General features: G+C 45.5%; 1 protein-coding gene across 19 annotated transcripts in view; it reads left to right on the top strand.

Annotated features, from left to right (window-relative positions):
• EIF4G3 (eukaryotic translation initiation factor 4 gamma 3) overlaps window positions 1–17954 on the top strand; it is a 1568346-nt gene that overhangs the window by 844129 nt on the left and 706263 nt on the right. For all 19 annotated transcript variants that reach the window (XM_085608969.1, XM_085608978.1, XM_085608977.1 and 16 more), the window contains one exon: window positions 6506–6755. In XM_085608969.1, coding sequence (XP_085465095.1) covers window positions 6506–6755 — 250 coding nt within the window. The remainder of the gene's footprint in view (window positions 1–6505; window positions 6756–17954) is intronic.

Below are 17954 nucleotides of genomic sequence, written 5' to 3'. Positions count from 1 at the left end.
AGCCAGATGGATCTTTAAATGTATTCAAATTTGCTATCAAAAAGCTAAACGCACACTAACGATTCCCCCACGAGCCCACTCAACACGAAAGTTAGGGGCGTCCATGGCTTTCATGGGAAACATTCCTTTACAGGAAATATGTAGAGCAGCCACATGGTCCACTATACATACATTTACCAAACACTACTGTGTAGATGTACACTCAAAACAGCAGGCAGCTGTAGGACAGGCTGTTCTCAAAACCCTTTTTCAGACTGCTGCAGCTGGCACTGGTAGCCGCCGCTAATAGGAGGTACTGCTATATATTCTATGCACAGATATGAATTCAGCAGCCCACATGCCTCGAACTGAATATGCTACTTACCAGTATGCATCTGTTCTTGGCATGTAGGGCTGCTGACATTCATATCGCCCACCCTCCTCCCCGGCGCCTGTAGCAGCTGCAGCTCTCAGAATTACTGTATAGCATGGTCATCACTTACTGTATCTACTCCATCACTGCCACAATGGCGAAAAACAATCTAAGGATGGAGAGGATGCCCATGCGCACTGTGGTCCAGGGGAGGAGTCACCTATCTCGTGATACTTCGAAGACTCTTCCAGGACAACAACGTGCAAACATCCGGACCCAACACTAGGCGGCGATCTATGCACAGATATGAATGTCAGCAGCCCTACATGCCAAGAACAGATGCATACTGGTAAGTAGCATATTCAATGTATGTGTATGTATGCATATGTATGCATATGTATGTATGTGTATGTATGCATATATTTGTATGCATATATATGTATGTATATATATGTATGTATATATATGTATGTATATATATGTATGTATATATGTGTATGTATATATGTGTATGTATACATGTGTATATATATATGTGTGTATGTATATATATGTGTGTATGTATATATGTGTGTATGTATATATGTGTGTGTGTATGTATGTGTGTATGTATGTATATATATGTGTGTGTATGTATGTATATATGTGTGTATATATGTATATATGTGTGTATGTATGTATATATGTGTGTATGTATGTATGTATATATGTGTGTATGTATGTATGTATATATGTGTGTATGTATATATATGTATGTGTATGTATGCATATATCGAAACTCAAAGCCTTGGCCTGACAATCGCTCCCAGGAAACCCAGGCACGGACCTCGTTGCGCTCAGAAAACAATCACAACAGCGTGTTGAATGCTAATAAGCAGTGAAGTTTTATTGATGAATAATCGCCACCAAATAATCAGGCATAGTGCCTGCCATGATGCGTTTTGCTCGCATCACGTGAGCTTGATCACATGACGTGTCTCGTGATCGGAAAACCAAGTAAGTAACAAAAAATACCAGAAAGTGCACAACCACCTTTCAAAACAACATAAAAACCGTGAAAATAAACAACAGACTTTACCAGGCGTCTGAAGCTTCGGCAATCTTCAAATACATCTGTAGCAGATTGATTTTTGTTGGCTTTTGCAATAGACAGACCATTGACATGTGCAAATATGCAAGATTGTAAAAATATCTAATTTACAGTACTTTAGATCTCCCTTATCAAGATGTTTTATACAAACCGTAAATAATCATTATTTAAACATATAAAGTGCAAAATATGTGAACATCGTTGAAATGTACACAAGTATGAAGTGCTAGTGCAAAATCCCTGAGAATATATATATTGTTCTTGTTAGTTAATAAACTGCAAGTGCAAGATTATTTAAATATCCCAAATGAGATGTCAATTGACCACCAAGTAATATATATTTCGCTATTAAAAATAGGGACTTAAAACAGTAACTAAATACGTATTTTTGTTTTTTTTAAACACTCACAATTAGGGCAATTATTATAATTCCTGATGACAGCAATCAAAACATATTTAGAATAATTCAATCTTATAGCGAGCCAAGCCAAATTACAAAGCTACATGCTTAAGAAAAAACGCCAGTCCTATATGACGTAAAGTGCAAGAAAATGTGCAAAACCTACAAAATTGTGCAAAATACGTGCTGTGCAAAAGATTGGTTTCAATATCAGCATTTGTTGCCCTCAAGCCTGATTAGCCAACATAATACAGTACTAATGATGGAGAACTCCTGAAGATAAAGTTAAAATCAAAGTTATATGTGTGTATTATATATGTATGTATATGTGTATATATGTATGTATGTGTGCATATATGAATGTGTATATATATGTGTGTATGTGTATGTTTATATGTGTGTGTATGTGTGTGTATATATGTGTATATATATGGACAGCCACACCCGATGCAGGCTGTGTGGTTACCACACCGAGGGGTTGGAACACATAGTCTGCTTATGTCCAACAATGCTCGCTTTTAGACGCTCACTATTGCGGGGACAATGGATAAGACTTGGAATTCGATCTTGCAGCCAAGCCATAATAGCAGCTTTCAACCCGGATAACACAAAGCTGAATATCGGGCTAACAAAATTTGTAACTAAAGTATTAAGCCAGTTGGAAGTTATCAGGGCGCCAACCCTGTCCTATTAGAGCTGAGGGAAACTCCATCATTGGGCACACCAACGCCTTGTTGGCTGTCAACAAATTGTTGATTCGTACCTGGTTCACGAGACTTTTAACAGTAGTTAAGAAGTCAAGTCGAGTTTTAACCAAAATGTTATTCCAACAATTTTTAAGAAATGTATCCATTTTATGAACACGATGCGTGCTTTTATATTGTAAGGTTTTAATTTACCAATAATAAAGTTTTGTGTGTGTGTGTATATATATATATATGCTAGAAAGAGCAGACACCTTCCCTAAGAGCTAGAGGAATCGCACATTACTACCATTCTCAAATCTGACAAGCCTACACATTTCTTCAAGACCGATATCGCTGATTAATAGCGAGGCTAAGATCTTGGCCAAGACCCTTGCTGTTAGCTTGATCACTGTAGTAACTGACCTAGTACATACAGACCAGATGGGCTACATGCCACGTTGCTCAACTACGTAAAGATGCATATACTCAACGACGAAATCCCGACCGCAACACACATGCGAGAGTCTCTAGCCATACTCCTAATAGAATTTGAAACGGAATTTGACAGCCTGTCATGGCAATACGTATTTGCCCTTCTCAAGCACATTGGCTTGGGGCCAATATTCTTTTTCCTTTTGGAAATAATCTCTGTAAGCATAGAGAGCCAGGGTTAAATTGGGAAATGTCCTTTCTTCATCCTTCCAACTTCATAGATGTACACAACAAGGGTGCCTACTATCTCCCCTGCTGTTGATATTGGCAATAGAGACCCTGGCACACATGTTCGGAATGGACTCTACATTAAAGTCTTCAGGTGGTCAGACTTGTAGAGATTGAGTTTTACTGTGGATGAACTCTTACAGTATGTGGGCTCGCCAGAGACTTCATGACCTTTAGTTATGTAGACGTTTGACACCATTGTTTTTTTTTGTTTCTGGTCTGAGTGTCAATTGTGACAAGATGAGGCTTCTTCCATTAGGACATGCAGACTGGACAATTGCATGGGTGGCCAGAGCTAGATAGAACTGCTACTCTCAGAACAGAGGTTCCTAAGAGAGATAGTGGTAGTCCGGTCTGTGGAATAACCTCCAAATGCAGGAAGTGCCCTCACACACCATGAGCGGTGTCATGCTTCATCATTTGGGCCTGATCCTCGTCGGGCTGGCATTGAATGACACCTCTCGGGCGTGTGAGGGCACTTCCTCCATTTGGAGGTTATTCCACAGACCTGACTACCACTATCTCTCTTAGGAACTGCACTCCCTCATATTTAAAGTATTGTTATTAAGGAGTATGTGTGCTGGCCCTATTTAAAAGCTCCCGGTTCCTCTCGTTTTGAGAACTCTCAGAACAGACCCACAGCCAATTCAAACTTTGCTGACAATGAACCACTACCAGGTACTTATTCCGAACCCTGCATCCTTACACTTGTTAGCCAGGCTCCTGAATTCTATGAGTTAGCAACCTCGAATATTCCCGAAGATTGCAGAGAGGTAGTTGGGAGGGCCAGAGCTGATGCTACCAATAAAACATACAAACTTAAATGGAAATGTTGGTTTGTGGTTTCAGGCGGTGAATGTTCATCCCGTTTCAGCACCACCGAAACAACCTTTCCCATATCTGCTCCTGTTAGCTAGATCAGGCATGGTTCACACTTCTATTAAAGTACACCTGGCAACGATCTCAAGAATTAAAAGATCAGATAAATCACCTTTGCTACGGGCTAGCAGAGTAATCCAGCAGTTTCTCAAAGGCCTTTTCAAAGTGTCTCCTTCTGTAAAGATGCCTTCTCCATCATGGCACCTTAATATATTGCTGGGGCAACTGATGAAAACCCCATTTTAGCCCATGCACAAAGCAGATCTAAAATTCTTATCTTGGAAAACAGTGCTCTTACTAGGGCTCATGTCAGCAAGCAGGGTTAGTGATATTCAAGCGCTCACAATTAAAGAACCGTTCATGCAATTCAGACAAAACAGCGTGGTGCTAAGTTCATTTAAATTAACCCATTTTATTAAGCACAATCTTTGCTAATCCTCAGAGTATGGCTGAAAAATCTTTACTTACCCTGAAAGTTGAAAGATGTCTCGGATCATCTATTCATTGCTTATGGAAACCTTTGCAAGGGCTTCCCAGTTTCCAAACAGATTACAGCTAGATGGACGCTGCAGCTATCCAATTATGTCTCAAACAAGCCGGAAAGCTGTTGTAGAATAAAGTCAATGCTCATTCTACCAGGGCTGTTTCTACTACCACAGCCTGATGTGCCTATTGAACAAATATGTTGAGCAGCAACTTGGAGCAGCAGACACACCTTCACACAGAATTACTGCCTGATTTCTCTGGAATGAGTGATGGGACTGAAACAAGCAGTGTTGCGCCATTTATCTCAGTAAGATGAGCCATTTCTAAATATATTTCCCACCATCCGCTATTATAGGATTGTATTATTGATTATAAGCGTTTTAACTGCTAACTATTCTGATTCAAACATATGACTGTATGAAAGATCCAATGTTGGTATCTTTCATAGATTCACCTGCGAATCACCCTCTTCCCCGTAGAGGCTCCCCTTATTATCTGAGCTTCTCTTATCCTACTCAACTTTTTAGTTCCCCTTGACGCCAGAGTGCATCTGAAACCTTTTAGCAATTGCTTCCGTGCACCGATAGGTAACACATTCGAACTCCACAGCAGTCTTGCACTGCCTCTGGAAGTGACACCACAAAGCCATATTCAAGCACACACATGCACACTGCCATCATTTTCTTTCTTTCTGTGCCCTTCGACGCGAAACTGGAGCTCCAGCCCCTAGCTGCTTTTGCTGTTCTCCAACCCTGAACTTCTCTTTTATGTTTGAAATTGTGCTAGGGAAATTCCTTATTCGAAGAGTACAATGGGTTCAAACTGGGCAGCGGTTGCTTGAAACAGATGTCAGTCACAAACCCTCACCGCATCCTACCTGTGATGTCTAAGGTTCTTCTGGGTACTGCGCAGCAAAGCTGTAAGCACAAGGAACACAGCAGATTGTTCTCCAGATCTCTGGCTGGTTGCAAGTCTCAGTCGACTAGTAAACCAACGAAGTTTTGTCTTAAATGTAAGCAGTCCAAACAAGATTCTTCTTCTTCTCTTCACTTCCTTCCTGTGCATAAACATGTGTTATTCCTTGACCAAGAAGGAGCTTTTCACCAGAAGCAAGGGTGCAACCACTGCATTGGAAAGGTGTGTTCTGGTGTGGAACGATTGCCAGGCTACGACATCCGTCCGCACTTGTTCACCAGGCATTATTGTCTTGGCCTTCAAGTCCACAGAGAGCATGCATTTGTCTGCACTTTATGCAGGTTACTCCCCCCCCCCGCCCCACCACACCTAACCCCACCCCACCCCACCACCTGAAGTATTGCTTTGGCGCTATTCAGAAGGTGAGGCCACTGCAATTAAAAGTTTTCTTCAGAAGAACAACTTGCCTCCCTTTGGAGGCTATCTTTTTAATGGTTTTAAAGGCTACCTATCTAACTGCAGATTAGATTCCTCGCTGCCCTCACTCTTCACTGTACTGAGGAGTGAACTTTTAGCTTTCTAACATGGTACCACGCTAGGTTCGGCACACAGACTTGTTTGCAGTCTGTCATGTTTGATTCGTGCCTGATGGGTGCAGAAGAGTTTCTAGAGAAAACTGATATCAGTGCACAGAGATGATGACTATACACTGCCCGTGGGAAGTGCAAAGGCGCCATCTGTCACTCAAGAGTAATTGTTGAAGAATTCCAGATATCTAGAAGAAACCTTTAAGTACATGATTTACTTTTCTCATGACTAATTTTTTCGGATTGTACTGAGATTTTACATGTATGTCAGTGAATGTGATTTAGTTTGCATTATTGCAGCTAAGATTTCTGTTTTATTGTAGTAGGAGTTGAAGCAGAGATATTTCTTCATAACATTTGTATTACTTAATCTGGTTGCTTTTTCTTCAGCCAAAGGGGGAAGTGGAGACTTTAAGCGATGAAGTGGTGGAGTGTAAACAAGTTAATATGAACAATAGCTTTCATACGGATGAAGAACTTACCGATATTAAAGCTGTCAGTCCGTTGGAAGAAAATGGGGTGCAGGAAGTGGAGCAAGTGCAAAATGGTGCAGAGAGCTTTTCAGATGGTGAAGGAGCAGACTTAGATTGTGCCACCGTGAACAGTGCTGATGAAGAGGAACTCTCAAAGCATAAATCAGGTAAATGCTAAATTTGTTTCTCAAACTTACAATTGCTTCATAACCTAAAAGAGATTATGATTGCTTATCACCTGCAACATATGGTCACGATTAGCAGCTGTACATTGATTGGCATCAAGAGGGTAAGAGAATGGGAAAGCATAGGTACAACCATAGTTCTATTATCTCTGCAGACACGTTTATTATCAAATTGCTTACCAGATGGCCTTTAATGATTGTTTAGTATGGGTATATATCCACAAGAAATGCGTTTGTCAAGTCAGGTAACGAAAGTCAAGTTTAGAAGTTAAAACTGCATAAACATTTGGAATTTTTGGGTTTCTTATGGTTAATCCATCAGAAAGATGGGGTTATCGGTGTGTCAATCAAACTATTTTTCCTTGCTGCCTGAAAATCTTAGTACTGATTCAACAATTGAACCTCGCTCCCATAGAAGCTTTCTCCAAAAACCCTAATACTAATCTGAACAAGGCTGTTCTGAACTTGCTGACATGGCAGTACCAAACTTTTTCCCTATGAGATGGCCATCTCATCATAATTAACTTTTCACTCAAGAGACTATTCAGCTTTGAAACACTGGAATAAATATTGATAGGCAGAGATCAAGTCAGAAATGCAATGAAAGTTGGCCATATAATTTTTGATTAGAACGGAGATCCATAAATGGGTCTCCTCCAGTTGATCTTGCTATTAAATTTAAATAGTCATAAGCCCTGAATTCTCAAGCCTGTGTACATGATCCTGTAGCACTTTCAAAGAATTGTGGAGCACTGAGCTCAGCCTGTTTGGAAAGATTTTGAGCGTCAAAAAAGACAGACCTTCAAGATTTATTACTTACTGTCTTTAAGGATTTTGAGTGTCTCCAAGAATTGACAAGATATTTTCCCAAAACGCCTCACTTGTGAAAAATCCATCCTGTGGTAGTAAGAAGGCTCAATCTGATGTCATTGACCTCCTCATAATCTTCTTGCATGAGGATCATTGCCCTGAAGACTGTCGTCACTTTCAGAAAATGTCCAGGACGACTCTGAAGGACAGGCAGAAGATCAGGCTTCATGGTCTGTAAGAGGCCTAAAAAAGGCAAGGATCCACTTCAGGAAGATCAGAAGTGTGAGGAGAATGGGAACCTTTTACTACAGCCCCATCTTCTGTTTCCAGAGATTCCCAGAGAGGACGATTAAAAAACAAACTAGTAAAACTGTACCACTCTTGGTTGAAGTCCAGGTCCATGATGTAGAAGACTGATTTGGTAGCAAGATTCTTCCTGTCGGGGGGTAGGCACACCACTGAGACAGTCGATATCAAAGCACTAATTGCCATTAGGACACTGCCCATTTGCTGTTTAAACATCCATCGATGCTTTGATCACTATATATTTAACTTGGAGGCAATCTTTGACACCATGGACCCTAGGTCATTTGCCACCCAAAAGAGCATCAGTGTAAAAATACACAGTACAACATTCTAGATATTGACATCGATGTTGAGGGAGTCTTTGCAAATTTCCTCTGAGTATGTAATTTGAGGCGGAGAAGCTGCTGTCAGCAAGTAATACATTAAAGATAGCCAATGAGTTCCCTGTCCATTAAATCTTTGACCTTGTTGACCCCACCATCAACCATGACTCAGTTGACAGCATAGACACTACTCAGTAGATGAGACGTGAGTTGACGAGTATTCTGTCAGTGAAGGTTTTCTTATTGATAGCTACAACTAAATCGTTATTGTCAGTGTCAACTGAGAATTTCCAAACAAGAAAATCCTCAGTGGTTGCCAAGATGACACCGTCAAGGACTACTTCATTAGAGTGCAGTTCTCCAAGCAGAGTCGTACCTCTGACACCTTTTTTAAGCACATAAGAGGTCTGGCAAAGATGGATCTTTCGGACTGACCTATGTCTCACCAACTTAGTTTCAAGACTGGAGATGTATATGAAAAACCTGATACCGAACCTGCACTGCAAACCAGCGCCAAATCCCAGGAGGAAGTGAACTATTTCACCTGCCGTAGCAACTTTTTGATCAGCACCAAGAGGATGAATAGGCTGACCAGTAACAACATGGCAATGAACCATATAAAGAGTGTAATCGGACCCATACACAGTGTATAATAATGGTTAAATAGTATTATACACTTTTTCCAGAACAACCAAATACTGTTCCATCTCACTGTAATTCTGAGCTCCAACTTCAGCTGTAACCAAGGATGTCTCTGCCTACACCAACATGAGAATGTTTAAAGGAATAAGTGCTGGGCCCAAAGATTTTCTCAGAAGCCAGTGCCTGGCTCTGTTGAATGTTGGTGTAGAATATATCAAAGTTACATAGTCTTAATACCACCTCATGCCTCTTTAATGCACCACCAGATACTCCCTGCCCCTTTATTTCTCTCTTGCAGGTTCCTGCTTTCTCCTTTGTCATGTTTTTCCATCTTTCTCATCCCCTTTCTTTCTCCCTTGAGCGTTTGTTTTCCTCTCTTGCTCTGGATCAAAGTCTGATGAGGAAAAATAAGTGCTGGTGCCAACAGGAGTGCCGGTGGGTTCCACCTGCAAATACAGTATTGAACACATTTGACATGAGGGGTGTGAAGGTGATACAAACTACTTTTACAGTTGCTGCTGCATGCCATGTCTTGACATGAAGTAGAAGTCATAGGAGAATAACCCTACATAACTCGTTTGTCATCCATGGGTAGTTTCAGTAGTGATGCATACCACTAACGAAAATCACAAACTCCTATGACACCTGTGCCACTCCCCCAGATTGCTAAGGAGGTTGGATAACATAGTTAAGTGATCTGACATGACAGCAACCTTGTGTATCCTTGGCAGATACAGTAAGCTAATGATCTCTAATGTTGCTCCGTTCATGAGCTATTTACCAATGCTAAGTGGGCTTAAGCCTGAGCAGTATTGAGAAAGGAGAAGGCCCTATTTTGACAATGAGATAGATGTACTTGTGACAAGATTCAGACAACAAACAGGAGCATCTGTGTTACGCCAAGACTGGCTATGCCAGATTATTTTAGATCTGAAATTCAGAGTTGGATTCTGGATATGTTCTTTGGTAAGGAATCAGTTTGTCATACAGGTTGATGATGCAAAGAAGTTGATTAACTCTGATAGGTACTGCCAGGCCGATGGAAGTCTAGCAATAGAAGCAGCGGTAGTCCTTACCAAATGCTTGTGGAAGATGACAATCCGAACAGAGTAGGAGCATACAAATCTTATGCACAATTCTATTGACAGTTGCACCACAATATAGGTATCAACCTATCTGAAGCAAGCCTCATAACATAAGGGAGGAGCTCAGTCAAGAGATCAAGGCAGTGCAAGACACTGACTGCTATCAGGCACTGGTCACAACCCCTATTTTACTAGTAAAACACCTTAAAGTGAATGGAAGAATTTTGGCTTGCTGCGAAGAAAGGAAAGCAATATCAATCGACTGATTGGTCCTGAAGTGAGGAGGTTTGGTCATTCAACACAATTTTTCAAAAAATCACCTCCCACTCACCAACACCTTCATCTGATGCAAGTGAATTTTTCTCTATGCGACATGAGTATGCCATAATATTTGTCCCCAAATCCCAGCAAAATGGGCGATTCTGTTCTTGCATATTCATCAAGAAGTCAGGCCAGTGGAGGCTAATTCTAGATCTACAGCAATTACATATGTCACAAAACAATTTTCCATGATGACCCTAAAGAAGATGCTTCAACTCTTAATGCATGGAGGAGTACTTGAAATCTTTAGATCTGCAGGGCATTTATTTTTGCATTCTCATCTACCCTAAACAAGGAAAATATCTGCTCTTTCTTTTAATTTTTATTATTTTTGTTGGCATTTGTAATCATACAACCTTTATATTCACATAAAGTAATTCAAGATGTAATGGCTATTGAGCACATTTTGAGTAATTTCTGCCCATTCGGGCAATAGACCTATTCTAGGCAACATTTTATACAGTACATTTATAATCAGGAGAGAGATGCTTCCTGCATTTAACTTCATATTCCAATGCAATCTGTAAGTAAGTAATGTCCTCTCCTTCATCTGTCCCAGATGTGCCTTGTATGTATTTTCTCAGTCCCTGGGGCCTGTCAGGCACCATATTGTAATGTAACATCCTTTAGTATTCCCGCAGGTCATCATGTTGTGTGTGCCGTTGCCTAGTAAAACAATTAAACTTTAACAAGTAAAACAGTGTCTGTCAGCATATGCAGGTGTCTCTATTGCCGTCCCCCTCAGTGTTGGGGCGATGTTCCAGTTTGGTCCCAACGGGGCAGGATCGTCCAATAAGCATTGATGTCAGATATGTCCCCGAGCCCTTTCAATCACCCATGATATTATTGGAAGGGGGGGGGGAGTGAGAGGGAGAGGGGAGACCCCCAGGGGGGTGGGGTACAATACAAGCAGGCCAGTCAACCTGAGCCATTCTGGTTCCAGGCTAGGGGCCGGGGCGTCCCTTCTCCGGCTGTCCTCCCGCCATCCTCCCCCTTTATTTCAGTAGCTTAATTCTCTTGTGCTGTGGCAGTTTCGCCCTCCTCCTCTTCACTATTGGAGCAAATTGGGTGTTCCCACTTGAGTAAGACTTCTCTCTACGCTTCTGCGATTGGGCACCTGCGCAGGCCCTTCAACTCTTCTCTGTGCAGAGCCCTACCCTCAGCTGCTGCCCATCTAGGTACCTATTGGGTCCAAATACCAATCTGCGTCCCATGACTGATTTACACGATATCGCGATTCGCCTCTTAGCCAGTGCCAGGAACAAATCAATAAATCGGCTCCCCATCTTGCGCTTAGGTGGTCTGGGATATAGCCTTAGGAGACAAACCTCCACTGAGTGGGCTAATGAACGACCCAATGTGCCATTGATTTTAGTCATCACTGCTTCCTAGAATGTTCGTACAAACGTGCAGCTCCATGTCATATGGAGGAAGTCTACGTCTGGTTGCTCACATCTTGGGCATTCTCTAGGTTCCCCTCCAAATGCAGCCTGTATGCTGTGTGGGGTCGTATATGTCATATGGACATAATCAAATTGTAGATATTTTAAGCGTGGATCTTCCTGGGTGATTCTAAAATGCGGTGCCATTCTGCGTCAGTGAGTGTCTTATTAAGGGATCTCTCCCATTTCCCTAATAGGTCTAACATCGGGGAGAAGGATGCTTCTAGGAGCGATGCATAGAACCATTTTATTTGATGCCCGGCAGTGCCCAGTGTTATCAAAGAGTGGAGAACCACATGCGTGGTCGGTTCCTCTCTTTCTGCACCCCATAGCCGCTCAAACATCCTCACCAGCATTTCATACAAGAGAAACTGGCCAGCAGGGAGTCCACAACCCTCCACCAGTTCCGCAATGCAGAGTAAGCGTTGATCTTGAAAACAGTCCACGGTCGTGTCGATCCCTGCCTCGGTCCAAGCAGTCAATTGCTCTGCCCCCAAGGTCGCCTAAGGCTCTCCATAGGGTAACCCTATCGGTGGCAACGCCAGTATGTATCTCTGGCCCTCCATCAGCATAACCATACACCTTCTTCAGCACTGTAAGGCCGTAGTTTGTAATGTCGATGTGTAGGGCACTTTTGTGGCCATGTTCAGCAATTTAGCCAGCAATAATCATGGGTGTTGTCCTGGCTCCATTAACCTTGTTCACCCCTTCTAACCATTGCGCCAGGGGTGTAAGACAGGCCCCCGCGGTGCGGGGGGCCCGAAGCTCCAGGGGGCCCCCTCGGCACTGCACTCTGGCGGGAGAGCTGCTGATTGAGTCCGGAGGGGGGCCCCTCCACGTACCTTGCAGGGAGGCCCACTCAATTTTAGTTACGCCAGTGCATTGCGCAACCCGCTGCAGCTGCACAGCTAGTTGGTAAAATCCAAAATCTGCTACTCCCAGTCCTCCCTCTCTCATCGGATGCTGCAAAGTCCGCAATGCAACTCTGCGTCTCCTGTCTGCCCAGATAATATCTTGTACTAGCACGTCCAGTGGCCTAAACCATCCCACAGGCATAATCACCGGTAGGTTGGCAAAGAAGTATAGTAAACGGGGGCAGCATGACCATCTTGGTCAACAAGATTCTAGCCATCAATGGTAATCCCAGCAAGCTCCAAAAGGCCACACGAGAGCGCAGTGAGCGGACTGCCCTTCCCAGATTACCCTCTCTCATATCTTCCAAGGAATAAAAGATCTGAATGCCCAGATATCGAAAGGATGTCGGTGTCCAGTTATATTCATCAGGGAGGTCCCCAGGTCTAGGGAATGATCCAGCCACTGGGAACAGATGCGTCTTACAGTGATTAACCTGTAGGCCGGATAGTTGGCTCAGTCTCTCCAATAACTTAAAAGCGGAGCCCATCCCTTTAACAGCATCACTCAGGTAAATCAACAGGTCATTGGCATATATGGAGATTATATACATTCTTCCGTTCAACGGTATCCCAGGCCCCTCTCCTCCTTTGCAAAAAAGTTCAGCCAGCGGCTCCACCGCCAGTACAAACAGCGGGGATTAAGGGCAGCCCTGTCGAATCCCGCGTGATATTGCGTACTTTCGGCAAATGGTGCTGCCCGTCCTAACCCTCGCCGTTGGGGAAGTGTAAAGCAGTTGGAACCACTTCTGCCAGCCCATTCCCATTCCCATTTCCTGCTTAACCCCTATTAGGTAATCCCAGTTTACCGTATCAAACGCTTTCTCCGGGTCTACTAAGAGAAGCGGGGCCCGCTGTAGATTCTTCGCCTCTAGGTGGTATAGTCTTGAATATAGCTGACGTAGATTATATGATGTGTTACGGGAGGGGACATACCCGTTTTGGTCAGGATGAATCAAATATTTCATGTGGGGACTCGATCTAAGCAGTAGTATTTGACTAAGTAACTTAAAATCAGTATTGGGCGTAGATAAAGGTCTATAGTCCCTCACCCCTGCCTCTGAGTGCTCGGTCTTGGAAAGTGGTATCAACAATGCAGAACGCTTGGAGGACGGCAAGTGTCCCAGTCGACGGGCTTCATTATACATGGTTAGCAAGCGAAGGGCCAACTTAGACCCATATTTCACACAAAACTCTGCAGACAGGCCGTCGGGGCCAGGTGTTTTACCTCCCACCAGCAGAGCTAGGACTCCTCTGACCTTCTGAAGTGTGATCGGTCCCCCCAGGTCCTCCACAGCTTCCTCAACCACCTTCAGGGCCAAGGGGACAAAATAGGCGGCAATATCCTCCTGTGAGGCTCCCTGCGGTGCTGTGTACAAGTGTTCATAGTATCTTTGAAAGGCTCCATTTATCCTATCTGGGTCATACTCAGTCCTATCCTCCGCGATTTTGATCAGGGTTATCAGAGAGCCCTGTGATTCAGGCCTAGTCTGCCAAGCCAAATAACGCCCAGCTTCCCCTCCGCACTGTGTCCATGTATGTTCTATAGGCATGTGATCGGAGTCTCTCCAATGCCTCATCGTATTGTCTCCGTTTAGTCAGTAATTGCTCACGCACCCGGGTCTCTGGCCCTTGCAAATTTTCTCCTCAATCTCTGTGAGCTCTTTATGAATTTCCCTCTGTATCCCAGTTGTTTCCTCATGCAGTGCCCCCTTACCACTACTTTAAAAGCCTCCCATTCTTCTAGAGACGTAGAGGCGATTTTCGCATTTTCAGTGAAATATGCGTCTACAGTGGAGCATGATGATTCTGCAAAAGGCATATCCTCCAGTGTCATGGGGTTAAGTCTATATGCTGGTATTGGGGTCTACGCCTTCATAGGTCAGCAACAAGGGGCTGTGGTACGAATAGGTGCGCCCCAAATATTCAGTAGAATGGGTGAAAGGGCCAATGGCTTGTGAGCACCAAATTGCGTCTATACTCGTGTGGAGGTGACGTAAGTGTGAGTAGTAGGAGTATCTTCTGTCTCCACTGTGCTGTAGGCGCCATATATCTTGCCGGTGCCTGTGTGCCATCCACTCCTGCAGTCCTGACGCTGTCCTATTCACTTGTGCTCCCACCAGGGGGGATGAGAACGGTCCAGTTGTACATCCACCACGCAATTAAAATCTCCCCCACCACCATCTGACCCACTGCTATGTTCGCTATGTGCGCAGAGAGGGAGGTCAAGTATGTCAGTTGGTCATGGTTGGGGGGCGTAGCAACAACAACGTTATCTCCTGTGCTAGTAGTCGCCCCGCAATTTGCACTTACCTTCCCTCTGTGTCTGTTATGGTGCGTATTGTTTCAAAGGGAACCCCAGGCTGAATCATATCAACACTCCTCGGGCAAACGCGGAGTATTCAGTGACAAAAATGTGTCCTCTCCATCGCCTCCTCAATCTCCCCACCTCCCCTGAGTCAAATGAGTCTCCTGTAATAGCGCGATCTGCACTCCTCTGCGTTTCAAATAATTGTAAATGTTATAGCGATTAGGCATGGGGCCCATTCCCCTAATGTTCCGTGTAAGTAGTATCTGAAAGAAACAGTTAGTTATAGATTCCTTACCTTGGAATTACCCCCAGGTGTCCGACTAGATCCGGAAGGTTTTTTGTCAGCAGTACCCCTGCGTTTCAGAAGGTGGCATCCGTCAATCTGCGTCCGCCGTCGGCGTCATCCCTGGGATGACGTCACAGTAGCTACATAGACACCGCCCTTGTGCGCTGACGTCCGTTCTTTATTTTTCCGCGCCAGCAAGCACAGATCCGGATAGAGTGGTACCTTTGACTTTGTTTTCGAGTCTCAACCGACTCCTGGTGCACGAGAGGTGCCCGGCTTCAAGGCATGCGGTTCCTGTAACCGACTGATGTCGGTGACGGATCCCCACTGCGTATACCATGACCCCAAGTCGTGCTCCGACTGCTGAACCATGGCCGAAGTCTTTTGGGCAGCGGTCCCGAAAACCCCTCGAGGCTCGGCAGTCGGCTCCGCGTCACTCAAGGTCCCGGTCACATGGGAGGCCGAGGGACCGATCGCAGAGTCATCACTCCTCTTCTAAGTCTTCGCACTCTGGGTCAGGTAAGTCAAAGCACAAGAAGTCGTCGAAGAAGCATTGTTGCTCTTTGACTTCCCCTCGTCTGTCGGCCGATGCGGGTGTTGCCCCTCCCCGCGTCTCCTTGTGCGGAGCCTTCGGGGTCGACTCCAACCTTCCTGGGTCTGGGAGCGACCCCTGCCCAGCCTCGTCAATTTTACGAAGTGATGCACGTCATCGTTGGGCAGGCTGACTCCACCGGCGTGCCTTCGGGCTCCGCAGACTTGGCTGGGGGCCCTAGGCAGCTTTAGCACCTCAGGGCCCCCTTAGATCCAGGCCTGGATCCAGATCGGCGCTGGTCGTTACACCTCCACTGGCACCGATTTCACCGGCACCACGTTCGCACCCGACGCCGGCTAGACCACCAGCCGGCGTCGTCCCCGACTTCCACCCCGATGTGGATACGGCGCCCGACCGGCATCGACCGGAGGCGGACCGGCATCGACAGACGGGGATCCAGCACAGATAGGTACCTTTGTCCCTGTGTTCCACTCTGGCCATTTTCAGCAAGATTGGCAGCCAGAGGAGGGTGAGGAAGACTGGGAGGGGTCTGGTGACCCTTTGACAGACCAGATGGAGTACGATCTGTACTTGAGAGAGGGTCTGGATACCTCCCCAGACCTAGCCATGTTTGCTCCTCCTACCGTGGCTACAGAGGAGGGAGTGTCATACGCAGTGGTGTTGAGTTGGACGGCCGAGGCTCTCCACCTCGAGCTACCTACGGTGGCAGTCAGGACTAAAATCCTGACAGAGGTCCTTCAACCGGCAGCAGGCTCTTCGGAGCCTCTGCTGCCATTTAATGAAGCCCTCACGGACATCCTTTTGGGCACGTGGTTCAGGCCCAACACAGGGGCTACTGTGGACAGGATGATTGCCCAACGCCACCGAACGGCCCTGATCAACCCCACTTTCCTCTCCAAACACCCCACCCCTGGTGGTTCAAGCCTCCACTTCTAAAGGCACCTTCCCTACTGCACCACCGGATAGGGAATCCAAAAAGCTGGACCACCTTGGGAAGAAAATGTTTTCTTTCGCCATCTTGCGACTGCGGTCGTTACACACTGCATGTCTGTTTGGCCCTTACACCCACTCTGTGTGGGATACGGTAGCGCAGGTGCTGCCTCAGTGCCTGGAGGAGTCCCGGGCCGTACTCTCCAGTGCAGTTGCTGAGGGGAGAGACTCTGCAAAGCTTACCATCTGATGTGGGCTGGATACTGCCGACGCACTTGGCAGGACGATTTCCACGTCAGTAGCCCTTCGATGCTACTCCTGGTTACATTCCACTGTTTTTTGTCGGGGATGTCCAATCCACCCTTATGGAAAAACGCTTTGGTGGCTGTCGCCTATTCGGCGACAAGGCAGACAAAGCGCTAGAGCGCTTTAAGGAGACTCTGGCTACGGCCGGGTCCTTGGGCCTCTCCACCACCTGCCCTGCTCAGTCTGCCTTTCGTGGCTACGGAAGGGGTGCCCCCTACGTCCCGCCCAGAGCCACAGGCTGGCGCAAGCTGTTCAGCCCCAGCCCTTTTCTTCCTTTACCAAGGAGCAACTGGTGCCTTATATCCACCCAGGCCCTGTTCTCCGGGCAGTGGACTGCTCAGCTACGCTTCATCTGGGTTCTCGCCCAAGCTCAATTTCGCTTCCGCACCACCGTCAAGCTCCCTTCCAAAACTCAATTGCACTCTCCGTTGCTCTAAAATGCGCCCCAGTTTCATCAGTAATCTAAGTTGTGGCACCACTGTTACAGTACCATTGCGCAGGCCGCTCCCTGTAGGCCGCACCCGCCCTTCACCGTGCAGGAACTGCACCCCGAGTTCCCCGTGCTCCACGTCGCCTGGGCAGTCTTCCAACTCAGGCACTCCGAAGTACTCCTAATGTTCGGTGGGGGCTGCAACTAAACCACTGACGGGGCTTCCAGTCTTCCCCGTCTCCACTCACCGCCTCTGCTTCACTCGGCGTCCCCGCTGTCTGGGGTCCGCCGGCGGCCCAAACATCAGCATCGCAAGCAAAATATCTGCTCTATGCGGATACTGGCTGCCATTGTCAGTTAAAGGTTCTCCCATTTGTTCCTACAAATCAACCCTAACATTTTTTATTAAGTGTATTTATTTGGTGGCTTTTTTGAGGAAACCAGGCCTTCAGGTATTTCCTTCCTTAGATTGGCTATTAAATGAAAATTCATTCCAGTCTAGCAAAAACTCTTTGAAAGCTTTTC

The sequence above is a fragment of the Triturus cristatus genome, chromosome 1_2, assembly GCF_964204655.1.
Source record: "Triturus cristatus chromosome 1_2, aTriCri1.1, whole genome shotgun sequence".
Taxonomy (NCBI): Eukaryota; Metazoa; Chordata; class Amphibia; order Caudata; family Salamandridae; genus Triturus; species Triturus cristatus.
Note: the sequence above shows the minus strand (reverse complement) of the source record. Positions and strands in the feature narration are given on the sequence as shown.